The sequence below is a fragment of the Elephas maximus genome, chromosome 5 (genome assembly GCF_024166365.1).
Source record: "Elephas maximus indicus isolate mEleMax1 chromosome 5, mEleMax1 primary haplotype, whole genome shotgun sequence".
In the NCBI taxonomy this organism is placed as follows: Eukaryota; Metazoa; Chordata; class Mammalia; order Proboscidea; family Elephantidae; genus Elephas; species Elephas maximus.
In genome coordinates this window covers 72,756,184-72,783,615 of record NC_064823.1, presented here as the reverse complement: position 1 = coordinate 72,783,615, position 27,432 = coordinate 72,756,184, and the positions used below count along the sequence as shown (strand labels likewise).

The following is a 27,432-nucleotide window of genomic DNA, read 5'->3' as shown; positions in this document are numbered from 1 at the left end:
AGTCCTTGCTGATCCCAGGCACCTGGGGTGGGCTTTTCTCCTCCCTGTCCTCTCCCAGTTATAGAAGTTATGTTATTTTGTTGTATTGGTCTGCAACAGAGGGACAGGTGTTCCCGCAACCCTGTTTTACTGGGGGACATTGGGAGCTTCTGAGGCTGCATTGGCCCTGGGATCAGAGTGCCCTCTGTGGATCTGGGTCTTCATGAAGAGTCTCGTGAGGATGGGGGAGAGATAAAACCTTTAGGCCAAGGGCCAGCATCACTGTGAGGGTACTTCCTGGCTGTCCAACCATCTTCATCCGCGTGTTTCAATGCCTTCTTATCTAGATTCTCAAACTCAACGAGCACATTGCCTTTGGCCTTTGGAAAGATGGGAATACATTCTTTCTGTAGGCACATCAAGCATTCAGATTGTCCAGAAAGTCGAAAATATCTGCGTGATGTGATTTCTTAGTTATACTACCTGGAAGCCTCCCTGTGTGTATTTCCACAGATTTGGGGGAAAGAATCCACCTTTTCATCTTTTTTAGGAGTTTTAGATTAGGAGCGAGAATGCTATGTGTTGTCCTAACTCTGGCGAGAAGAATTCAGAGTTCATCCAGAAGATTCTGGAACTTCCAGAGTTGTCAGACCTTGCCCTGCAGCTTGATGCGAAGTGCTAGTCCCAGATCCGGTCCTGTAGTCCTCACCATCAGTGGGAGCTCTTATCAGGAGCTAGGCCTCCTCTCGCGTACTTGGTGTCCTCTTTTATCTTTGGCGCAGCTGTAGACAAGTCATCAGAATGGTTTTGGTGTTTGGCAAGAGAAAGACTCCCTAAACCAAAAAACCAAACCAGTTGCCATCAAGTCAATTCTGACACAGAGCAACCCTACAGTACAGAGTAGAACTGTCCCATAGAATTTCCAAAGAGAGGCTGGTGGACTCAAAGTGCAGACCTTTTGATTAGCAGCTGTAGCTCTTAACCACTGCACCATTTGAGGAGTGGGAGTAAAAGTTGAGTTTCTGAGTTTCTTATTTGTTTAACCACTCTCTCCACCACTGACATTTACAATTTTCCCACCACTACTGTCATGGGCATTTGGGATTGTAGACAGTCCTCCACTCGTAGGTGATTCCCACTCCTACCCCAATCCTGCCCCGCTTTAAGACACCAGTCAAACTTTTTTTTTTAAATCTCTTTTATGGAATTTAATTCTTTTTTCCTTTGTATCATTGTAATTTTCATGCTTTTCTCATTTTGACTGTTAACTCCTTAAAAGCCAGAGACTATAAAAACTTCTCACCATGGGTCTGTCAGTTAGTTGTACTGTGGGGGCTTGCATGTTGCTCTGATGTTGGAAGTTATACCACCGGTATTCAGATACCAGCAGGGTCACCCCTGGTGGGCAGGTTTCAGCTGAACTTCCAGACTAAGACAGGAAGAAGGACTCAGTGGTCTACTTCTGAAAAGAATTAGCCACGGAAAACCTTATAAATAGCAGTGGAACATTGTCTGATATAGTGCCCCTTAGGTTAGAAGGCACTCAAAATACAACTGGGGAAGAGCTGCCTCCTCAAAGTAGAACTGACCTTATTGACGTAGATGGAGTCAAGCTTTCGGGACCTTCATTTGCTGATGTAGCACAACTCAAAATGAGAAGAAACAGCTGCAGACATCCGTTAATAACCAGAACGTGGAATGTAAGAAGTATGAATCTAGGAAAATTGGAAATCATCAGAAGTGAAATGGAATGCATAAACATCAATATCCTAGGCATTAGTGAGCTGAAATGGACTGGTATTGACCATTTTGAATCAGACAGTCATATGGTCTACTATGCAGGGAATGACAAATTCAAGAGGAATGATGTTGCATTCATCATCAAAAAGAACATTTCAAGATCTATCCTGAAGCACAATGCTGTCAGTGATAGGATAATATCTGTATGTTGTTATAATAGGTAGTTAAAGACTAGCTGAGCACATTCTATAGATTAGAACATGTTGTTGTCTATTGTATGGTTTGGTGTTTGTTCTCTCCAACAAAACTTCACAAAGCAGAGAATTTCAAGGAGGGCGTGTATATGTGTGTATATAAGAGACAGAGACAGAGATACAGAGAGAGAAAGCCTTCCCCTGGAGCTGACATCCTGAATTTGGACTTGTAACCTACTAGACTGTGAGAAAATAAATTTCTCTTTGTTAAAGATATCTACTTGTGGTATTTTTGTTACAGCAGCACTAGATGACCAAGACAATATCCAAACACATACAAGGAAGACCAGTTAATACAACTATTATTCAAATTTATGCACCAACCACTAAGGCCAAAGATGAAGAATTAGAAAATTTTTACCAACTTATGCAAATTGATCAAACATGCAATCAGGATGTATTGATAATTACTGGTGATTGGAATGTGAAAGTTGGAGACAAAGAAGAAGGATTGGTAGTTCCAAAATATGGCCTTGGTGATAGAAACACTGCTGGAAATCACGTGATAGAATTTTGCAAGACCAATGACTTCTTCATTGCAAATACCTTTTTTCCACCAACATAAACAGTGACTATACACATGGACCTTGGCAGATGGAATACACAGGAATCAAATCAACTAAATCTCTAGGAAGAGTTGATGGAAAAGCTCAGTATCATCAGTCAGAACAAAGCCAGGGGCCAACTGTGGAACAGACCATCAATTGCTCATAAGCAAGTTCACGTTGAAACTAAAGAAAATTAAACCAGTCCACAAGAGTCAAAGTACAACCTTGAGCATATCCCACATGACTTCAGAGACCATCTCAAGAATAGATTTGATGCACTGAATGCTAGTGACTGAAGACCAGACAAGTTGTGGACTGATATCAAGGACATCATACATGAAGAAAACAAGAGGTCATTAAAAAGACAGGAAAGAAAAGACCAAAATGAATGTCAGAAGAAACTCTGAAACTTACTCTTGAATGTTGACTGGCTAAAGTGAAAGGAAGAAATGATGACGTAAAAGAGCTGAACAGAAGATTTCAAAGGGTGGCTCGAGAAGACAAACTAAAGTATTACAATGGCATGTGCAAAGACCTGGAGGTAGAAAACCAAAAGAGAAGAACATACTTGGCATTTCTCAAGCGTAAAGAACTGAAGAAAAAATTCAAGCCTCGAGTTGCAATATTGAAGGATTCTATGAGGAAAATATTAAACAATGCAGTAAGCATCAAAGAAGATGAAAGGAATACATAGTCACTATACCAAAAAGAATTGGTCAACATTCAACCATTTCAGGAGGTAACATATGATCAGGAACCAATGGTACTGAAGGAAAAAGTCCAAACTGCACTGAAGACGTTGGTGAGAAACAAAGCTCCAGGAATTGATGGAATACCGACTGAGATATTTCAACAAACAGATGCATCACTGGAAGTGCTCACTTGTCTATGCCAAGAAATTTGGAAAACAGCTACATGGCCAACCAACCGGAAGAGATCCATACTTAAGCCTATTCCCAAGAAAAGTGATCCAACTGATTGTGGATATTATTGAACAATATCATTAATATCACTTGCAAGTAAAATTTTACTGAAGATCATTCAAAAGCAGCTGCAGCAGTATATCGACAAAGAACTGCCAGAAATTCAGGCTAGTTTCAGAAGAGGACATGCAACCAGGGATATCATTGCTGATGTCAGACGGATCCTGGCTGAAAGCAGAGAATACCAGAAGGATGTATACCTGTGTTTTATTGAGTATGCAACGACATTCGACTGTGTGGATCATAACAAATTACGGGTAACATTGCGAAGAATGGGAATTCCAAAACACTTCATTGTGCTTATGAGGAATCTTTACATAGATCAAGAGGCAGTGATTTGAACAAAACAAGGGGATACTACGTGGTTTAAAGTCAGGAAAAGTGTGTGTCAGGGTTGTATTCTTTCACCATACCTATTCAATCTGTATGCTGAGCAAATAATCCAAGAAGCTGGACTATATGAAGAAGAACGGGGTATCAGGATTGGAGGAAGACTCATTAACAACCTGTGATGTGCAGATGATACAGCCTTGCTTGCTGAAAGTGAAGAGGACTTTGAGCACTTACTGATGAAGATCAAAGACCACAGCCTTCAGTATGGATTACTCCTCAATGTAAAGAAAACAAAAATCCTCACGACTGGACCAATAAGCAACATCATGATAAACAGAGAAAAGGTCGAAGTTGTCAAGGATTTCATTTTACTTGGATCCACAATCAACACCTACAGAAGCAGCAGTCAAGAAATCAAAAGATGCATTGCATTGGGCAAATGTACTGCAAAAGACCTCTTTAAAGTGCTGGAAAGCAAAGATGCCCCCAGAAGACTAAGGTGTGCCTGACAGAAGCCATGGTGTTTTCAGTTGCCTCATATGCACGCAACAGTTGGATGATGAATAAGGAAGGCTGAAGAAGAACTGACGCCTTTGAATTGTGGTGTTGGTGAAGAATATTGACTATGTCATGGACTGCCAGAAGAACAAACAAATCTGTCGTGGAAGAAGTAGAACCAGAATGCCCCTTAGGATGGCGAGACTATGTATTACATACTTTGGATGTGTTATAAGGAGGGATCAGCCACTGGAGAAGGACATCATGCTTGGTAAAGTGGAGGGCCAGCAAAAAATAAGAAGCCCCTCAACAAGATGGGTTGACACAGGGGCTGCAACAATTGGCTCAAGCATAACAATTGTGAGCTTGGTGCAGGACCCGGCAGTGGTTTGTTATGTTGCATACTGGGTCACTATGAATTGGAACCGACTTGATGGCATCTAACAACATAAAAACTTCATTTAAGAAAATGTATATTGAATTTTTGTTTTATAAAAGCACATTGCTTAGCACAGGGCATGTCAAGGAGAAAGAGTCCTACTCTCAAGGAGTCCACAGGCTGGAGGGGAAAATACTGTTCAATATTAGGTGACACGGCTATGTTTTACAGGCCTGGGGCACCATCGGGGCTCACAGACGAGCATCTCACCGAGCCTGGGGCAGTGGTAGGGTGTCGTGAAAGCTTTCCCAGAAGGAGTGATGTGTAGCCTGAATTCTGAAGTTCAGGTCCAAATTAACCAAGCAAGATGGTGTAGGAGATGAGTGGAAGGAGGCAGGATGCTCTTGCCCAAAGAGCACATACAAAATCCTGAGGTAGAGAAATAAATCTTCCTGGATTTTTCAGTGTTCCTGTAAAAAGCCCTAGCCTCCTGGGACACAGAGATGCATGTGATATAAAGATAGAAAATGCTTGCCTTCACTTCCCCTAGAAATGTTTTACTTTTCAAATACCATGAAATCAGATCTATAACCATTTGTTGAAGTAATTACTCTGATCCAAAAGGGTAATAAAACATCTATTATCTCCCCAAGAGGGTCAAATGTTTACAGCCCACACTAGCCACCTAGGTCAAACTCGCAAGTCTCCAACAAGACTGGAGCACTATTTCCCTAGGTGTTGACATTTCGAGGAGGAACGAGGCTGAGGAGCATGGTGACATCTCTGGGTCATAAAAGTCAGGGACACGTGGGGCTATCTGGCCCCCAGAGAGATTTTATTTACATCCCCAAAGGTTAGCCTGAGAACTTAGAATTCTTCTCATCACGTCTCTAAGGCTTTCCTCTCTGTTTTCAGGAGGGGCAGGGGAAGCAGCTGCTTCGTTTTCTCATGAGCAGAGAAAATCCATTTTCCTCCATTCCTTGCCTATGATATGAACTCCCAGGTTTGTATGCATAGTACATTCAACCTGACTGACTTTTGCTACATCTCCCCAGGAGTAAGAATCAGCGTATGGGGAACCATGCAGGTCAGTATTTGCTTTTTTTTTCTGCCTATAAGAAGAACTTTTCTATTGACCACTGAGATTCACAACCAAAAATATGGAAGAATGAGTGGCAAGGGGATGCTGGGAGCATTGTAGAATCCCAGATTTGATAAAATAGCCAACCTGAATATTTGCTTTTTAAATAAATAATGATAATCTGTTTCTAATCTGGAACACCTCATGTGCACATTCAGTATAAAATTAATAAATAAGAATATTAAAAATTCAACAGAGAGCAAGAAAGACCATGGCTCATTCCCAAAACTGCAGGTGTTACAGTATGTGACTCCACTCAGGAAAAATGTGTTCAGGGAGAAGACGAGAGGGTTGGGAATTGACTCATGAGAAACTCCATCATATGGGGACAGGCAAAGGCGCAGAAACCAAAAAAGGATATAGAGAAGGGGCGGCCAGAGAGATAAGTGGAAAACCGGGAGAGAACCGTGTCATGAAAGCCTAGAGAGATTATTTCAAGAAGTGGAAGTGGTCAACGGTGTCAAATGCTTCAAGTAAGATAACTATAAAATGTCTGCGGGTCATATTTGTATTTGAATCTCTGGTAGCAGCTGCCACAGTGTCTTTCTTTCTTCTTCTTTTTTTAAATTAGTTTCTATGAAAATATACATAGCAAAAACATACACTAATTCAATAATTTCTACACGTACAATTCAGTTTACATTGATAACATTCTTTACGTTGTGTAACCATTCTTGCCATCCTTTTCCAAATTATTCTACCACCATTAAGATAAATTCACTGCCCCCTAAGCTCATCTAACGTTTTGAGTTGCTATTGTCTATTTGATCCCACATAGATAATTCACGGTGTTTTCTTACGGTAGGAATTTGTACGTATTTGCTGAACTGAAGTGTAGAGAAATGTAGGGTAGACTATAAGTAAAGGACAAGATTGAGCATCTCAGTTTTAATTGTCACTGATTCTATCTCTAAGTACATAATATACTTCATATTCTGGGAATTTAACCTTTTCCATCAATATGGAGCCTTTATACAGAAAGCTTTCTCTGTTCCCTTCACTTGAAGTGTTGTGAGCATCTTTCCTATCATGCCATATTCTTCCAAAAATGGTGTAAACGACTGCAAAATATTCCCTCATGTGGATATGCCCTAATTTATTTAAATATCCTCTCAGGGCCATTTAGATGGTTTTCAATTTTTCACTACTAGAAATAACTTTTTCCCCTGATTATTCTTGTTGGTAAATTTTAAGCCACACTATTTCCTTGGGCTAGATTCCTAAAATAGCATCACGTATTTCTGTTTTTGCTCAATTGTATGGCTGATTTTTATTAAAGCTATAAAAATGCTATAAACTCCAGTGCCTTGGAAGAATTCAAAAAATGGCAGGAGAAAGACACCAAGAGAGGTGTTTTCAAAATTGGTAGAGAGCAAGTCACAAGTAAAACTATCAGAGAATACAGGTGCTGGGAGAAAGGCTCAATAGGAACTTCAGATGTGAAGGTCCAGTGCCTCATTCTTTATCCAATGCCAGAGGCAGTATCAGCCATGTAATTTGGGGGACCCAGTGCAAAATGAAAATGCAAAGGACCTTGTTAAATAAAAAATTAAGAATTTCAAGACAGCTACAGCAGGACATTAAACCAAGTGCCAGGCCTTTCTGAACACAGGGCCCAGAGCAACTACACAGGTTGCATGACCATGAAGCTGGCCCTGCCTGGAAGTGGTGTGACCCCAAGAAACATAAGTTAAGGCTGAGGGCACCCAAATGTCATTCTGTTTATTTACAACAGAACAATAGAATACAGTCCAATAGAACAGTAACATAGAGTGGAGCCCCAGTTTTCAGGGGTCCCATCTATACTCGACTGCCAAGGCTCTGTATGCTTCAGAGAAGCCACACAACTCTGTAAGCTTTTCAGAAAAAAACAGGGACTAGATGATCTCTTCACTACCCGTCTGTCAGTTTGTCATACTGTGGTGGCTTGTGGATTGCCGTAATGCTGGAAGCTATGCCACTGATATTTCAAATACCCGCGTGGTCACCCATGGTGGACAGGTCTCAGCAGTGCTCCCAGACTAAGACAGGCTAGGAAGAAAGGCCCAGCGAACTACTTCAGAAAATTAGCCAATGAAAACCTTATGGATCACACCAGGATATTGTCCATTTTAGTGTCGCAAGATGAGCCCCGTAGATCGGGAGGCACTCAAAACACGTAGTGGCCACAATAGTAGACTCGAGCATACCAACGACCATGAAGGTGCAGGACCAGGAAATGTTTTGTTCTGTTGTACATGGGGTCACCATGAGTTGGAGCTGACTGAACAGCAACTTGCTACAACAGACGATCTCTAAAAGGACTTGCAAAGCTCTGATTCCCTACTCTAGATCATGAGTCCCTGAGAGCAGGGACTCTTTTTTCTGTACAAGTATTGCCCACAGGAACATTACCAAGCAGGTGTTGCATAAATTAATTCATTCCACAAATATTTGTTTAAATGGCGAATAAACCAGAATATTTCACTCTATGTGTACCCTTCATTTGCATAGATTTACTCTTTGGAAGAACTTCCACGTTCATTATAATACTTGATCCTTACAAACAATTTTCATCTGATTTTGGGGGTGGGCCCTGGAGAAAGTGTTTTAAGTTTCAAAAAAATATAATTTGACTCCCTAAATGGGATGTTAGTGTAAAAGTGATTTGCAAACTTCAGTAGTATAACCACTAACTATAATTGTTTCTGGCCTTAAAACCATTTTTTGTGAAGTTGGCTTACTTTATATAGAAATCGTAATTGACAATAAAGTGACTACAAAATAATGGCTGAAAAGAAATAAGAGAATGGTGAGAGAAAAAGTCTGAAACACATTCCATATGCTTCTGACTGGTTGTGGTAGAACTGAGCCTCGTTACCTATAGCAACAAACTCAATAACACACCCTACTATTGGCTTTTCCATCTCTGTCTCACTCTCTCTGATTTCTGCTTGTTGGGATCACCTACCAAATAAACTATCTGGCCCCAAGTCCTTGTCTCAGGCTTTGGTTTGGCAGAACCCCAACTCTGACCCCTAAGCATTAGAATTAGAATTCAAAGGAAGGCTCCAAATTAATACCCCACTGTTAGATTGTTAGGGGCATGGAGTCACTTTTGATAGTCAGAGTGGCCCCATGTGACAGAGTAGAACCATCTCATAGGTTTCCTAGCCTGTAATCTTTACAGAGGCATATCGCCAGGTCTTTCTCTGGCCTGTAATCTTTACAGAAGCATATTGCCAGGTCTTTTTCCTGAAGAGCTTCTAGGTGGGTTTCAGTTAGCAGTTGAACACTTAACCATTGCTCCACCAGGGCACTAGTAGTTCTCTGTCCTGTTTCCCGACTCTCTAACAAAAACTGGAATCTGTTACCTTGGTCAGTGTGGTGGACCTGAGTTCGTAGTCCTGCTAACTCTGGTTAGGGGAGTAAATTTGTAACTTTGGAATTAAGAAATTATATTCTTGTACAAGTCATATTTATATAGGTTTTGCTATCAATGCTTGTTTTTTAAGATGTTTAACTTATTAGGGAACTTGATCTACTAAATTTTATGTGGTTTATTAGATTTATAAGAGTTTTTTTTTTTTTTTTAATGTGTTTAGGAAGCTTCTGTTAAATTTGCAAGTTTGGCTTATTAGGTTTGAAGTGTTACGGAATCAGATACCTTAGATTTGTTATTGTCCTTTGAAAGGTCTCTGGGAATTTGAAAAAATATATGAGTTGTATGTAAAAAAGCTACCTAAAACCAAGTCAAAAACTGGTGGACTTGTGTCAAACGTGTGAAAATAAGTGAAGAGGAAATTTAAGTGAGATCAAAGGTGTCATAAAAACCCATAGTATTTAAGGACAATAAAAGAGAATAATCTAAAAAAAACACTTTTAAATATTTAATTACATAAATTGCTCCAGGATTTTCTAATCCATAAATCTGTAAAATTGAGAGTGGTAAAAATTGGAAAAGAATATGACAGGAATGTTTTATCCTTCAAAGAAAGAAAAAAATATTAACTCTGACCTAGTTTTTAGAGGTGGAGTGAATATGGAAATCTGCACATCGTGTTATTCTAGGAGATAAAACACATGAAGCACCTGTTACGGATTGAATTCTGTCTTAGTCATCTAGTGCTGCTAAAACAGAAGACCACAAGTGGATGGCTTTAACAAACAGAAGTTTATTTCCTCACAGTATAAGTAGGCTAAAAGTCCAAATTCAGGGCGTCAGCTCCAGGCGAAGGCTTTCTCTCTCTGTCAGCCTTCTTATCAAGTTTCCCCCGGACTAGGTCCCTTCTCCTCAAAGGGACCCCAGGGCCCAAAGGGATATGCCCTGCTCCTGGAGCTGCTTTCTTGGTGGTCTAAGGTCTCCCTGTCTCTCTGCTCGCTTCTCTCTTTATATCTCAAGAGACTGCCTCAAGACACAATCCAGTCTCATAGATTGAGTCCTGCCTCACCAACACAACTGCAGCCTATCCTCCCTCATTAACATCGTAGAGGCAGGATTTACAACATGTAATAATGGGAATTTCCAAATCGTAGTGGTTAAGTGCTACGGCTGCTGACCAAAAGGTTGGCAGTTCAAATCCGCCAGGCGCTCCTTGGAAACTCTATGGGGCAGTTCTACTCTGTCCTGTAGGGTCACTATGAGTCGGAATTGACTTGACAGAACTGGGGTTTTTTTTTTTTTTTTTTTGTAAACTTCTATGTTGAAGACTTACAGTTCTGTAATTGCACTCATTTCTTTGTCTTTGAACCACTAGGACCAAAGACACTAAATGACAAATAATTTTGAGCTAATGTAATGAGTTACAGAAAATAAATGTATTTGATTAACAGCTTACTCTAAGGAAGTTTAAGAAACACTTAATATTAATACATTTAATTTTAATCCATAACTGAAAGCCTTCCTTTCTGCATATAACCGCCTCTCATTAGCAAAAGCTTACTAATGAGATACATGTAGATATAAAACTAATGACACATACTATATCATTATATACGGGTGGTGCAAATGGTTTGTGCTTGGCACTCGACTACAAATCTCAAGTTGGCAGTTCAAACCCAGTCAGTGATGCCATGGAGGGAAGTCCTGGTGATCTGCTTCTGTAAAGAGTACAGCTAAGAAAACCCGATGGAGCCGTTCTGCTAACGCATGGCGTTGCCGTGAGTTGGAACCCACTCGACAGCAACAAATTTTATATACATCTATACCCATACCGCAGGGCCCTGGGGGCACAGTGCTTCAGAGCTTGGCTGCCAACCAAAAGGTCAGCAGCTCAAATCCACCCTGGTGGCACAGTGCTTAAGAGCTTCAGCTGCTAACCAAAAGGTCAGCAGTTGGAATCTACCAGCTGCTCCTTGGAAACTCTATGGGGCAGTTCTGCTCTGTCCTATGTCGGCTCGCTATGAGTTGGAATCGACTCAAAGGCAACAAGTTTAGTTTTAGTGTTTTTTCTTTTTTTTTAATATGCCTATATTTATATTTCCAGAGCCCTGGTGGTGTAGTGGTTAGGAGCTTGGCTGTTCCTTGAAAACCCTGTGGGGCAGTTCTACTCTGTCCTATAGAGTTGCTCTGAGTCAGAATCAACTCGCTGGCAATGGCTTTGTTTTTTTATGTATATTTATTTATTTTTGGTCTTTCTACCTTAGATTAAAACTTCCATTTTATTGCTGGAAAAAAATTGAAGCATAGAGAGAGGTTAATGTGGTCCTTAACAAGTCAGTGCAAATACAGTACTAAAACTGGTAAACAGTTTCTGAGGAAGAAAGGAATTTTTTTTTATTTTGTTATTATGGTGAAAAACATAAAAATATTTGCCATTTCAACCACTAATGATATTTTTAAAGATTTTGAAAAGTAGTAGACAATATTTTTTCAAGTTTGAATCAGAGCTTTGAACCGGTTTGTTCCAGTTCAAACCCCTGCTGAGAATTTCATTTCTAACAAGTTCCCAGGCAATGCTAATACTGCTGGTTAGAGACCACTAATAGAGCAATGGTTCTCAAATTTTATTATACATAAGAATCACCTGGGGATCTTGTTAAACTGTAGATTCTGACTCAGTATACCTGGGGTGGAAATGCAAATTCTTAGCAGGGGTTTGAACCAGAACAAACTGCTTCCAAGCCCTGGTCTGAATGCTCATTAAATTTTCTATATATTCAGAATCAAAATACTTAAACTGGTTTGAAATTTGAATGCTCTTTTATGTCCTTAAGGAAATACCTGTGTGGCTACTGTGTGCCAGACAACATGCTAAGCACAAGGCATTAAAAAATGTATGAGATACAGCATCTCCTTCTTATAAGCTTAGAGTCAAGTGAGATTTATTATGTATGTAATAAAGTGCATGATAAGTGCCACAGTAAATGTACAAAGTGCTGTGGGAACAAAGAAAAATGACTAAATTTGCTTGAATTATAGGGGGGCATATTAAAACTAATACATGAACATTTCACTAAAGAAGAAATGCAAATGACCAACAAGCATATGAAAAGATGCTCAACACCATTAGACATTAGGGGAAAATATGCAAATCAAAAGCACAATAAGATATCACTTCATACCTGCTAAGATGGCTATGGTTTAAAAAACGGAAAACCTGGGCATTGGCAAGGATATGGAGAAATTGAAATCCTCGTCCATTGCTATTGGATTGTGAAATGATACAGCTGCTGTAGAAAATAGTTTAGTGGTTCCCCAAAAAGTTAAAACATAGAATTACTAAGTGATCCAGCAATTCCACTCCTAGGTATAGACCCAAAAGAATTGAAAGCAGGAACACAGATACAGGTAGACTGATGTTCATTGAAGCACTATTCACAATAACTAAGGGTGGAAACAACCTAAATGTCCATCCATCAACAGATGAATGAACAAAATGTGGTGTAAATGTATAATATAATATATATAGTATATTTATAATATATATAAATATAATAAAGAGCCATAAAGAGAAATGAAGTCCTGACATATACTAAACATGGATTAACCTTGAAAATACTATGCAGAGTGAAATAAGACAGACACAAAAGGACAAATATCATATGACTCCACTTACATGAAAGATCTAGATTAGGCAAGTGTATAGAAACCAAATTTATTAGTGGTTATCAGGGGAGGGAGGTGGAAAGGGGGAAAAGAGGGCTCATTGCTTAGGGAACACTGAGCTTCTGTTAAAGGTGATGGAAAATTTTGGAAACAGATAATGGTGATGACTGAACAACATGATAGACATAATTAATGTTACAGAATTGTATATGTGAAGAATGTTGAAATAGCAAATGTTTTGTTACACGTATATTTACAACAATAAAAAAATGACAACAAAAAAGAATCATATAAAAAACAAAATAAACAAACAAATGAAACACCTTATATTTGAGCTAGATCTGAAAGTTTGCCACATAGAGAGGAGAGTTTGAAGGATAGTCTGGGCAGAGCAGAGGGAACAGCACGAGGCATACAGGAGCAAAAGGTAGAAGAGCATGTGTGTTCAGACTTCTCAGTTGATCTGTGGTTGAAGAAGAGAGCTTATGAAGACAGTGACAAGATCGGAGGCTGAAGAAATAGGGCAGTGCCAGGTTATGGAAAACATTATGTGCCTACAAAAAACAGGGACATCTAAGATACAACTGTTGGTCTCTTCCTGTCTGGAGCAAAGGAGAGTGAAGGAAACCAAAGACCCAAGGAAGCAATTAGTCCAAAAGACTAATGGCCCACCCGAACCACAGCATCCTCTAGCCTGAGACCAGAAGAATTAGATGATTCCTGGCTACCACTACTGACTGCTCTGACCAGGGACACAATAGAAGGTCCTGGTTAGAATGGGAGAAAAATGTAGAACAAAACTCAAATTCATAAAAAAGACCAGACTTACTGAAATGATACACTGGAGGAATCCCTGAGACTATCCCCACGAGGCACCCTTTTAATCTGGAACTAAAGCCACTCCCAGAGGTCACCTTTCAGCCAAAAAATAGATAGGCCTATAAAATAAGCAATAACACCTGAGAGGAATGTGCTTCTGAGAACAATCAACTATACAAGACTAAATGGGCAACATTTGCCAAAAAGCAAGGTTGAGAAGGCAGGGAAGCTGAAGGGATGGAAACAGGAAGCCAGGATGGAAATGGGGAGAGTGCTGACACATCGTGGGGATTGCAACCAATGTCACAGAACAATCTGTGTATGAACTGTTGAATGGAAAACTAATTTGCTGTGTAAACTTTCACCTAAAGTACAATAGCATATTAAAAAAAAAAAGAAATAGGGAGCCATTTTAAAAATAGTCAACATATTTCAGGATGAACAATTAGGAGATTAATATAAGAATAGAAGTGAGAAATTAGGCCTCAAATTTATTAAGTGGCAGAGGGGACAGGAAAAAGAAAAACAGGATAAGACTTCGACCATGATTGAATGTACATGATGAAGTAAATTATGTTGGTGGCTGATCTTTTTTCTTCTAGGTCAACTCTTGGTGTTGAGGAGAACAAACAAACAAACATAGGAGGTGTAAACACAGAGGTGAAGGAAAACAAGGCTTCCAAGTGTCAGGATCTGGAGGTTTAAGTTTTATTAAAAGAGTAATCATGCAATATCAAGCTTATAAAATTACTTTATTTCAAATGTGAAAATATAAAAACCACTTATATATAAAATATAAGGGTATTGAAGCATCCAAACTATAAGTTCCAGCTTTAGCTCCTTATAAATATACTGAAATTTAATTGAGGCAATGTTCATAGCAAGCATAAATATAAAGAGAGGATTATATTTCTAAAAATTATAACCCACCACACACTGCTGTCGAGTTGACTCCGACTCATAGCGACCCTACAGGACAGGGTAGAACTGCCCCATAGAGTTTCCAAGGAGCCCCGGTGAACTCGAACTGCTGACCTCTTAGTTAGTAGCTGTAGCACTTAACCACTACTCCACCAGGGTTTCCTAAAAATTTATGATTTCTTAAAAAATTATGATAAAGAAGAAAATAATATATTCTATCACTGATAAAAAGCATGGAAATACAGTGGTCAGTGCTGTAGATGACCCAACATCATTCACTGTACTCCAAAGGATTACTCTGAAACAATTACAGGAATCTCAGTAATGGCGGGGTGAGGAGGGTAGGGAGGAAAGAATGGCCATGCAACTCATTCCTGACCAGTAAAACACGAGAAGATATGGGAAAGCCTCTGAAAAAAGATTCTTCAAGTCTGTGAAGGAGACACAGAAAAAACTGTCCATCTTTCTCTGGCTGCTGCCAGATGTGAATGGGTCCTTGGAACAGCTATAGCTGCCATCATGCTACCAGCCTGAGAATGTAAGCCAACACTAAAGATGGTGGAGCAGAGGGATGCAAGGAACTTGGGTCTTTTGTGGCATACTGACCTACCAGAGCCCAACCTGACTTGAGCTTCTCGTTGTGTGGAATTATAAATTTCCTTACTATTTAAGCCATTTTAAATTAGGGTTTTCTGTTACTTACAGTCAAATGCTTCCCAACTAAAATGAAAACTAAAGGAAGGTTTAAAGTAAATTTTGATAGATGGTTAAAATACACTGAACGTTTTCTAAATGTCTCCTATTGGTAAACCCATTTCATTTATAGTCATTTTTTATTTCATTTGAAGTTTACATAATCCCTTTCCTCTGAATTTTCATTAATCATTTTTTATACTATTGCATCTAACCATCTGTCCTCTCACATATTGTTTCTGACAAAGACAAACGGAACAGAGAAGAGAAGCAGCAGCTCAATTCCAGCTCTCTGTTTAGGTGCAAAGAGATAGTCCCACTTTCATAACCATTTTGAAGATTATGGCAATAAACTTTTTCCAGTGGGATCCCAAAGAGACAGCATATGCAGGAAAGAATGCAACAACCTTCTAGTAACTTTTTAAAAATAAAAACAACTAAGCACTTTCTTAAGTCTAATAATATAGCCTTCACTTATTTGCCTCCTGGCCATACTGGGAGCATTCATACATAACTTAAAAATAGGGCATGCACAGTGCTAAGCATAGTGATTGACAAAAGGGATTATTAACTGTCATTATGAGCAGTAGTCTACTTAGAGAGACCAAAATACTGTACTAAATTTGGCACTGAGAATGTCCCAATGTTTCCGAAGCTCCCACAAGCTCATTTGTAATGTGTCTTCCTTCCTGAAGCCTGAGTTCTGCATTTGGTATTCTTGTCAATACGCTTGAAAACTTCAGTCTCAGGACTAGTGTTATGCCTTTTTTTTTTCAGACACAAGCAGCAACTTTGGCATTTCTTATCACAAAAAACCCATATGAGAAAGCTGGCAAACCCAGTGAACTTCCTGGGCGGAGAGGTTTTTCCGTAAGAGCTGGCAGGGTGTGATCATCTACCATCTTCAGAATTTGACCATTGAGTAGAACAGACCTGCAAAGGGGAAAGACACACCCAAGTTAGCCAAGTTGTGCACGTTCCACCTACCCTACAAAAAGTCATGAGATTTTTTTTTTAGCCCCCCATTTTTTTTTTTTTTTTTTTTTTGGTGACAGTCTATATTATACCATTAATTTTTATTTCAACATTTTATCAATTAGGTTTTTAACCTAGTGATCTTTAAGCTATACTGGTAGAGTTGATGGGGCCCTGGTGGGGCAGTGGTTAAGTATTTGGCTGCTAACCAAAAGGTCAGCAGTTCAAATCCACCAGCCGCTTCTTGGAAACTCTATGGGGCAGCTCTACTCTGTCCTATAGGATTGCTATAAGTCAGAATAGACTTGATGGCAACGGGTTTAAAGGGTCAGGTAGAGTTGTTGCAATTTTACTTGATAGTAAATAATTGAAAACATTTTGAAATAATGTAAAAAGAATACACACACACATATACATACATATGCATATTTAATGTGACGTAAAACTCATTAATATAATATAAAAAATGATAGTCAATAGATTTCTGACTTGTAACTATGACCATAAACCTTCTAAGCCCCTACAGAAGGTGAGCATTCACTTTTTTATGCTGTTAAGATATTTCACTAGCATATATATTGCTATAGTAAAACAAAAAAATTTTTGTTTGGTTAAACCACAGATTCCAGAAAATTTGTTTCCTTTGTATTTTTCTGTTGGAATTCAAATTCAAAATTGAGTCAAAAAATGAAAAAAAACCTTGTTAATGACAAGTGTTATTATTATTTTTTTTTCTTCCAGGCTTTAGCCACGCTGCCTTTTCTGTGAACTTGCCATATTCTTTTTTTTTTTTTTTATTGTACTTTACATGAAGGTTTATAGAACAAACTAACTTCTCATTAAACAATTAGTACACATATTGTTTTGTAACCTTGGTTACCAACCCCACAGCATGTCAACACTCTCCCCTTTTCAACCTTGGGTTCCCTATTACCAGCTTTCCTGCCCCCTCTTGCCTTCTAGTCCTTGCCTCTGGGCTGGTGCACCCCTTTAGTCTTATTTTGTTTTATGGGCCTGTCTAATCTTTGGCTGAAAGGTGAACCTAAGGAGTGACTTCATTAGTGAGATAAAAGGGTGTCTGGGGGCCATACTCTTCGGGTTTCTCCAGTCTTTGTCAGGCCAGTAAGTCTGGTCTTTTTTTGTGAGTTAGAATTTTGTTCTACAAGTATTGTTTCTTATGTGTACTTATTATTATTCAAATCAAATTAATACATGCTCTCAGATACAAATACAATATAAACAAGTCTATGAAAAAAAGTAATCTGCTTTTAGCTCTACTGATAGTTACCATCATAATCATAAACAATGTTTATATATATCTCTATTACCCTTTTCTCAAATGCTTTTTATATTAAAGTTAGCACTCTTTTATGGTTGAAAATTTAGAGGATATACTTAATACCAGAGTTATATATATGTCATATATGTAATATATGCAGAACACTTACAACAGTGTCTTGCATACAGTAAGCACTATAACAGTATTATGTCATTATTATTATTCAGGTAAATAAATATAACAAAGGTAACCTATTAAATCATTTTAATAAATTTTTAATAATTTGGTGTATATCCACCTCTGTTCTATGTTCTAAACATAGACATTTTTATTTAAACAAAATGAGTATACTGTAATATTTTCTTAAAACTTGATTCTTCTTCCACTTAACACATCCTAATACTTTCCCACACCATTAAACATTCATCCAATACATCATTTTAATGGCTGCACAGGATCTCATTGTGTGAGAGTATTAGTTTGTTTACTTAATCCTCTATAGCCACACATTTGGCCATTTCCTACTTAGCATTATTCTAAAGTTTTCACTTTTAAAAGCCTCTCACACTCTCCTCACTAAGTATCAGTCCACAGAAAAACTGGTTTCCATTGAACCTTGGTTGGCTGCTGAGCTCTGGGTACTGTAACTTCAGACATGTCAACAACATACCCATGACTGCGCCGGAGGCTAACAAGCCTTATTGCAGTTGTACTCAGTTCACACACCTGTTTTTTGGTTTTAGCACCTACATCACATCAATTTTTAGATGCAGTGGGGGAGGAAATGCCATAACCATCACCAGGAAACCACAAATAAGAACAGACTTTGAAAATATCTCTAAATGATAGTAAAAAAACAGTAGCAAGAGTCAATTATGCATGAAATTAAAGGCCATTTGCAAGAGTATACATAAAAGTTTCTGTAATGCATTTAGAGAGGGTATTTTGCTGATCACTGTGAAACAATACTGTTTTAAGATAACAATACATGGGCAAGCTATTAATGCCATCAGATTATATTGCTTCATCATCTACACATACAACTAAAGTTGTTGTTAGCTGCTGTCAAGACGGTTACAACTTGTAGTGATCCTATGGGTGCAGAGTAGAACTACTCCATAGGGTTTTCAAGGCTGTGGCCTTTCAGAAGCAGATCACCAGGCCTTACTTCAAGGAACCTCTGGATGGATTTGAACTGCCAGCCTTTCTGGTAGTAGTCCAGTGCTTAACCATTTGCACCACCCAGAGCCTCCTACATATAACTAACCAAAACGAAACCAAGCCCATATGCCTTTTGGTGAGTTCCAACTCATAGCGATCCTAAAGGACAGAGTAGAACTGCCTCATAGGATGTCTAAGGCTGTAAACCTTTACAGAAGCAGACTGCTGCATCTTTCTCCCACAGAGCAGCTAGTGGGTTCAAACCACTGACCTTTTGGTTAGCATTCGAGTGATTAGCCACTAAACCACTACGGTTCCTTACATATAACTAAAGGATGCTATAATATATAAATATACTGAGTGTAAGCTCAAAGTATGCTTATTATTTCCGCATCAGGCTAGGTGATGAGGGTGAGGCTTTATTTGAGGGCAGCATCTTGTTTCATGTTTTGAAGTCAGTAACAGGATGATAAACAGAAGCCTGCTTCTCAAGTTTCAGGTGACACAAAGCTGGAAGGAATTAGCGAACAACAGATGCGGCAGAATCAAGATGCTGGGCAAATTTATCTGAGGTAAATAGAAAATATATGCATTCAAATATTTTTAAACAATATGTAGGGGTCTTTATAGCACTTTGTAAGTTGTTCAGGTAAAAAAGAATTTTTTTTTTTTTTAAGAAGACCATCGTTTAATTCTCAGAGGTCATTAGTATAAGCAAATTTATATGGGATACTTTCAAAACATTTTAAAAAGAGAATATTATAGGTAATACATATCCATCAAAGAGAATTTAGGGGACTAAAACATTATCCATAATTTCACCAATTTTCCAGTGATAAAGCATGAAATGTGGGAGCAGAATGCAACAGAGTCTGATAACTACAGCAAAGAAATAGTTGAAAAAATTGGGCATGTCTCAGGGAACACCTAGCTCAATCGGCATAACATAGTTTATAAAGAATATGTTCTACATCCCACTTTGGTGACTAGCGTTTGGGGTCTTAAAAGCTTGTGAGTGGCCATCTAAGATACTGCACTGGTCTCACCCTATTTGGAGCAAGTGAGAGTGAAGAAAACCAGAGACACAAGGGAAATATTAGTCCAAAGGACTAATGGACCACAACTACCACCGCCTCCACCAGACTGAGTCTAGCATAACTAGATGGTGTCTGGCTACCACCATTGACTGCTCTAACAGGGATCACAATAGAGGGTCCTGAACAGAGCTGGAGAAAAATGTAGAACAAAATTCTAGTTCACACACACACACAAAAAGACTTACTGCTCTGATAGAGACTGGAGAAGCCTAGAGAATATGGCCCCCAGACACACTTATAGCTCAGTAATGAAGTCACTCCTGAGGTTCACCCTTCAGCCAGTGATTAGACAGGCCCATAAAAAAATAAAAAATGAAACTGAATGAGCCCACCAGCCCAGGGGAAAGAACGAGAAGGAAGGAGGGAACATGAAAGCTGATAATGGGGAGCCCAAGGTCAAGAAGGGAAGAGCGTTGACATGTGAGGTTGGCAACCAATGTTACAAAACAATATGTGTATTAATTGTTTAATGACAAACTAGTTTGCTCTGTAAACTTTCATCTAAAAAAATTTAAAATAAAATTAAAAAAAGAATATGGGAAGAAAAAAAATTAAGCATATTTAGCCTAGTTGGAGATAACCCAAATGTCCTTGAAATATTTGAGAGTACCCTGGAGAAAATGAGGTTTTCCGCATTGCTCCAGATTAGGGATTACAAATTGAAATGCCCACAAGGACCAAAAAAGTTATACATGCAAATACAGTAAGACAGGCATAAAATAACAGGGTCAGGTGGGGGCTATGGAGAATTAGAAAGCACATGGCCTATCTAAACTAAATGACCCCAATTCAACCCCAACTAATTGGGAAAGAAAGCCCAGAATTGCCGGAGTATCTATTTTTTAAAGCTATAACATCTCATTGATTGGTTTATTCATTCATTCATTCAACAAATATTTGTTGAATGTGTAAATTGTTGGGCAACGTGCAAGGAATGAGAGATACAACATGAATTAGACTTAATATTGCTTATTTGCACATATAAGGCATATGCAATGTCCCTCTTACGCTAAACCAAAAGAGGTCATTTATTTATTTTTAATTATTGTGGTAAATTTATGTAACAAAACATTGCCATTTCAGTATTCTTCACATGTACAATTCAGTGATATTATGTTTATCATGTTGTTCAACCTTTCACCATTATTCATTTCCAAATTTTTCTATCACCCTTAACAGAAGCAGCTCAGTGCCCCTAAGCAATGAGTTCCCTTTTCCCTGCCCTCCCAGAGTACCCATTTTTTTTTTAGAAAAGGTAGAAATACAGATTTGTTAGTTGTCAAGTTTTAATTGTTGGCTACCAATTAAAAATAAAAATTAATAGAGTGCATACCAACCCCTGCTACTAAAAACAAGGTGGAGACCCTTAAAAACAAACTCACTTGTCTGTAGGCATGAGGTATAGTTTTCAACCTCTGCTCTAGAGACTAGAACAGAGACCAGCAGGTGAAAGGCACAGAGGCTCACCTTAACCTCCCATTGAGAATAGCCATCTTGAGAGACCATGAGCTCCAACAGAGGAGGGATCAAACAGAGCCGGCTGGCCTTAGATGGGTGGTTGGATTAACAAGACCTCTCAAGACAGTTTCAACTCTACAACTATTATTCAATTACTTTAGAAAAGCTTTCATCAAGCAAAAATAACCCATTTTAAAAAGGTCAGAACCTAAATACAGAAAAGTATCTGTTACCCAAAGGTGCACTATTTACAACAGGGAAAAAAAAAAAGCTATAAACAGTAGGAATGTGATTAAGTGAACCCTATCTATACTGTCTATCAATACTGAAAATGCCAACATATTTGGGGAAAGTTAGAAATGAACAAGGAAGAGTACTCACTTGGAAAGTAATCCATCAGGACCTGAAGGTTGTACGAGGTATTTATCCACTTGTTTGTCAAATAAATAATATGGTAACTGTAAGCGTACGGTGACATTATGTAGATTTAAGGCATACAGAGTTAAATCTCCTTCTTTATACCTTGGGCTAAAAGCAAATAGATTAACTCAATAAAAATAATTATCTAATTTCAGCAATTAAAAGCTCAATTACAAATATGATCGTGGATATTAGTATCCATAATGATGACGAACTCTTTTAATGTCCTCCCTTTTATGATACTATTAGACCACTGGTGTGGTCTTATTTTGAAAACGTGATAAAAAATACTGTTCTTCACAGTACCACTTTCAGGGCTAGTGCACTCTTGAGTCTTTGCTGCTTTGCCTGCAGCCCTTTGCCTGGCTCTATGTTGCTAGTAAGTCAATTAAAAAAAAAAAAATTTTTTTTTTTTCCAATTAGCCCTTGGATATTCAAACCAGGGCTTTGAACCAGTCCTTCTTGGTTCAGTCATAGCTGAGGAAGCAAAACTGGAACAGACCCGAATTTTCAAATTTTGGGTGAACCAGAACAATAACTGAACAGGAAAAATTACAGGTGGAAGCCCTGCTGGAAACTTAATCTCCCTCTTACAAAACAATGGCATTGTATGAGTTTCATAGTAACCAAATGTCTTGCCTGTTGGATCTGCAGCAGAGTGGGAAACAGTGGTGTCTGGCTTAAAGCCAACAGTGCTGCTGTGAATGCGTGTAGCTCTCCACATCCCAGCCAATAATCCAGTCTCACACATCAGGCTCTTAAATGGGCTCACTACGCCTCTTCCAAGCCTCCCATTCCAGGGCTTCAATGCATAATTTTTCCTGATCTGGTTATTGTTCTGGATCACCTGAATTTTAAACATTCAGGTCTGTTCCGGTTTTGCTTAGTCACCCATGACGTAGGAAGACTAGTAACTGTATTTTTGTGGGTTCCTGTGAATTCAAATTACAAACCACATGAACAGGGACTTTTTCTAGTCTTTTAAAAATACTTGAAACAAACAAAAAAGTTGAATCTACTGATGTTTTGCAGAATTTATCCATCCAAATCATTCTCCCCTCACTCCCTAGTAGGGCTCTCACTACTCACAGAGCTCCCACTCACCAGAAATGGGCTAGAATGAGTATTTTACTACCATTCTGTCAGTAAGGATAGATTGAAGCTAACAGAGAAAGAAAACATCTGAGATTTAGGAACACTTTTTGCTACCTGAGGCCAGAGGACAGGCTCACAGAAATCTCTATGGTCTCTCAGCTACAGAAATGGTGGTTGAACCTTTTGAAAATAAAGTTGTTCTTCTTCTTCTTTAATACATTCAAGTTATCAAGTATGATACAAGAGGATAAGTATATTCCTATAATCATTCATTGGTATGAATTAATATTTATATTCATCCATAGTCATTCAATGAATTGATCACTCATATAAAAATAGTTACATTTTCTTACATTAGTACTATTCTTTATTGAAATCCTATATATATATATATCCATTATAGATTATGACAAAACTCTTTTACAAATCTTGGTAGATTGTAAATGGCTATATTTAAGCTATGTTTCTTTAGACTCCGGCACTGTATCATTATGAACATGAAGGAAAAAAACCCATTAACACATCTTAGGCCTACTATATAGATAATGTGACAACAGGGTGTTAGAGTAGGAAGTTATCTGCTTACTGATCACGCACGTAATTGGTAAATGCTGCTTTTCATACTTACTGATTGATGTTGGTGCAATGAAGGTACACTCGAAGTTTGCTTCTGTCTGCAGCTTTCACGCTTGCCGTTAACACTTTGGTGCCCGCCAGTTTCTTGAACAGAAGAGATAGCCAATAATCCTAGTTTTGAGAGAAGGGGGCAAAAATAGATCTTTACTTATTTCTCTTATTTGCCAAAATCAGTGATAAGCAAACCGTTATACTACAAAGAGTGTGACTGTTACCCTGGGGGTATTTAAATAGCATTTGTCTTTTTTGGTTCATGGTACCACCATGAAAGGTCCCTGGGTGGCACAAACAGTTTGCACTCAATTACTAACCTAAAGGTTGGTGGTTCAACCCACTCAGCAGTGCCATGGAAGAAAGGTCTGGCAATCTGCTTCTGTAAAGATTATAGCCAAGAAACCCTTATGGAGTAGTTCTGCTCTGCGACACATGGAGTTGCCGTGCGTTGGAATCGGCTTGATGGTGACACGTTTGCTATTTTGCTTTTACCACCATGAATCTGACAGCAACAGCTTTTTCTTTCTTCTTTTTTTTTTTTTTTTTTTTGACTTTAAGAAACGAAAACTTATTTTCTCACAGTTAGGAGGCTAGAAGTTCGAAGTCAGGATGCAGGCCCTAGGGGAAGGCATCTCTCTCTGTCAGCTCTGGGGGAAGATCCTTATCTCCTCAGCTTCTATTTCTTGGCTCCTTGGTGATCTTCATGTGGCATGACCTCTATGTTCCCCATCTCTGCTAGCTTCTCTATGCCTAATCTGCAATTTAATCCCCGCCCCCCTCCACGGGGGATACTGTTTATTTTGAGCCAATTTATTATTTGGCTGAAAGGTGACCTCTGGGAGTAGCTTCAGTCCCAAATTGAAAGGGTGTTTTAGGGCAACAGTCTCGGGCATTCCTCTAGTGTCTACTAGCCCAGTAAGTCTGGTCTTTTTTAGGAATTTGAGTTTTGTTCTACATTTTTCTCCCATTCTATCCGGGCCCATCTATTGTGTCCCTACTCAGAATGGTTGGTAGTGGCTGCCGGGCACCACCTAGTTCTGGTCTCAGGATAGAGGAGGTCGTGGTTCATGTAGGCTATTAGTCCTATAGACTGGTTTCTTCTTTAAGTGGGTTCCTTCTTTTTCCTTTGCTCCAGACAAGTACAGACCGATAGTTGTATCTTAGATGGTCACTTGCAAGCTTTTAAGGCCCCAGATGCTACTCACCAATGCAATAGCTTTTTAATTGATTTTATCACTGGAGAAAAGACAAATGCTATTTAAATACCCCTAGACTAACAGCCACACTCTGTAGTATAAAGTTTTTCAATAATTCAGAGGGTCACACCTGATAGAAGGTATGTTTCAAGGATTCTATCCACTACTCAGAAAGAGTTTAAATATTCTTGGTTGTTTTTCGTCAAAGAACTCAAACCAAAGCCCAAAGCAGAACTTTTACATACACATCAGTGTTCAATGCAGTGTTATTCTCAATAGCCACACACAGAAAGACAAGTTTTAAAAACAAAGCTTTTACCTGTTTATGAGGTTAAAATAATTTTCTTTAAAATCTAATAATCTCCCTAATAAAATATGGATCTAGGCAATGATCATCAATAGGTATTAATGTAAAAAAAAAGAAAGGAAAGACAATCAGACATTATGTGCCTCTTGAGGGAAGCACACATCACCACCTATGGTGAATTATTGCAAAATAACAAAGAAAGGAAAAAAAAAAAAGAAAGCCTGAATCCAATCCTTTAGGACAAACTATCAATTTACATGAAATGTGGAAACAGAGGTACATGCTAAATGACACCACAAGTATAAATTTAGCAAAATCCAGAACATGGGAAACTCTACAAGACATTACTTGGTTTCTTTACTTAAGAAATTACAAGGGACCGAAAAAAGAAAGGGAGAGAGAACTTAATGATTTATAGACTTAAGAGACATATCAACAAAATGCAATATATGGATCTTATTTGGATTCTGATTTGAATAAACCAACTATGAAAATATATTTGAGATAATCAAGAAGATGTAAAACACTCAGTAAATATCTGATATTAAGAAAGTTTTGTTTACAGTTTAAGGTAGTGGTGTTTTGTTATGCTTTTTAAAAGGAGATGCATACTGAAATATTTATGAATAAAATGATATATTTGAGACTAGCTTCAAAATAATCCAGTAAATGAGAGGCGAGGAGTGGGTAGGATTTTAGATTAAACAAGATTGGCCATGAGTTGATAATTGGTAAAGTTGGGTGATAGATACATGAGAATTCTTATGCTTTTATCTCTACTTTTGTATATGACTGGCATTTTCTGTAATAAAAGTTAAAAAAAAAAAAAACCCAAACAGCTCAATATATATGCCAACTCTTCTTAAGTTGAGGAAAAGTAAACTCAACAGGGAAAAGTGGGTTTTGCTTTTCTGCTTACATTTAAACTTCTCACTGGAGACAAGAGGCAAATTAAATGTTTTTAAAAGTGACATAACATTAGCATGGTTCAGAGAATGGTAGAGTAGAAAGTATACAGAACTCAGAGGCAGGATTTGAATGGATTTCTTTAGGGTAACATTGGACAACTGGACTCTAGGAAATTATGCAGCCTCTTCTCAACTTGAATGTCCTCATCTGAGAATAGAGTTACACAATACCTGCCTTGCCACCTTACAGGACTGCTATGCAGGTCAAATAAGAAATACATCTGTTTAAGGTCAATTCTCTTGGATCCTACTGTTTTTATGGGAACCATTTACTCTTGCTGATGAAGTAAAAGAACTGAACAGAAGATTTCAAAGGGCCTCTCGCGAAGACAAAGTAAAGTATTATAATGACATGTGCAAAGATCTGGAAATGGAAAACCAAAAGGGAAGAACACGATCAGTGTTTCTCAGGCTGAAAGAACTGAAGAAAAAATTCAAGCCTCGAGTTGTAATAGTGAAGGATTCTATGGGGAAAATATTAAATGACGCAGGAAGCATCAAAAGAAGATGGAAGGAATACAGAGTCATTACACCAAAAAGAACTAGTCGATGTTCAACCATTTCAAGAGGTAGCATACGATCAGGAACCGATGGTACTGAAGGAAGGAGTCCAAGCTGCTCTGAAGGCATTGGCGAAAAACAATGGTCCAGGAATTGATGGAATATCAATTGAGATGTTTAAACAAACAGATGCAGCGCTGGAGGTGCTCACTTGTCTATGGCAAGAAATATGGAAGACAGCTTCCTGGCCAACTGACTGGAAGAGATCTATATTTATGCCTATTCCCAAGAAAGGTGATCCAACCGAATGTGGAAATTGTAGAACAATATCATTAATATCACATGCGAGCAAAATTTTGCTGAAGATCATTCAAAAACGGCTGTAGCAGTATATCAACAGGGAACTGCCAGAAATTCAGGCCAGTTTCAGAAGAGGACGTGGAACCAGGGATATCATTGCTAATGTCAGATGGATCCTGGCTGAAAGCAAAGAATACCAGAAGGATGTTTACCTGTGTTTTATTGACTATGCAAAGGCATTCGACTGTGTGGATCATAAGAAAGTATGGATAACGTTGCGAAGAACGAGAATTCCAAAACACTTAATTGTGCTCATGAGGAAACTTTACATGGATCAAGAGGTAGTTGTTTGGACAGAACAAGAGGATACTGATTGGTTTAAAGTCAAGAAAGTTGTGCGCCAGGGTTGTATTCTTTCACCATATCTATTCAATCTGTATGCTGAGCAAATAATCTGAGAAGCTGGATTATATGAAGAAGAACACGGCATCAGGGTTGGAGGAAGACTCATTAACAACCTGTGTTATGCAGATGACACAACCTTGCTTGCTGAAAGTGAAGAGGACTTGAAGCACTTACTAATGAGGACCAAAGACCACAGCCTTCAGTATGGATTGCACCTCAACATAAAGAAAACAAAAATCCTCACAACTGGACCAATAAGTAACATCATGATAAACAGAGAAAAGATTAAAGTTGTCAAGGATTTCATTTTACTTGGATCCACAAT

General features: G+C 38.5%; 2 protein-coding genes across 2 annotated transcripts in view; both read right to left on the bottom strand.

The window, feature by feature from the left end:
* Positions 1 to 27,432, bottom strand: part of HELQ (helicase, POLQ like) — a 508,107-nt gene that overhangs the window by 304,974 nt on the left and 175,701 nt on the right. The window lies entirely within an intron of this gene.
* HPSE (heparanase) overlaps positions 14,330 to 27,432 on the bottom strand; it is a 44,619-nt gene continuing 31,516 nt past the window's right edge. Inside the window, exons 10-12 of the mRNA XM_049885867.1 lie at positions 23,429 to 23,547; positions 21,667 to 21,813; positions 14,330 to 16,248 (exon numbers count right to left, since the gene is read on the bottom strand). Coding sequence (XP_049741824.1) covers positions 16,089 to 16,248; positions 21,667 to 21,813; positions 23,429 to 23,547 — 426 coding nt within the window. The 3' untranslated portion in view covers positions 14,330 to 16,088. The remainder of the gene's footprint in view (positions 16,249 to 21,666; positions 21,814 to 23,428; positions 23,548 to 27,432) is intronic.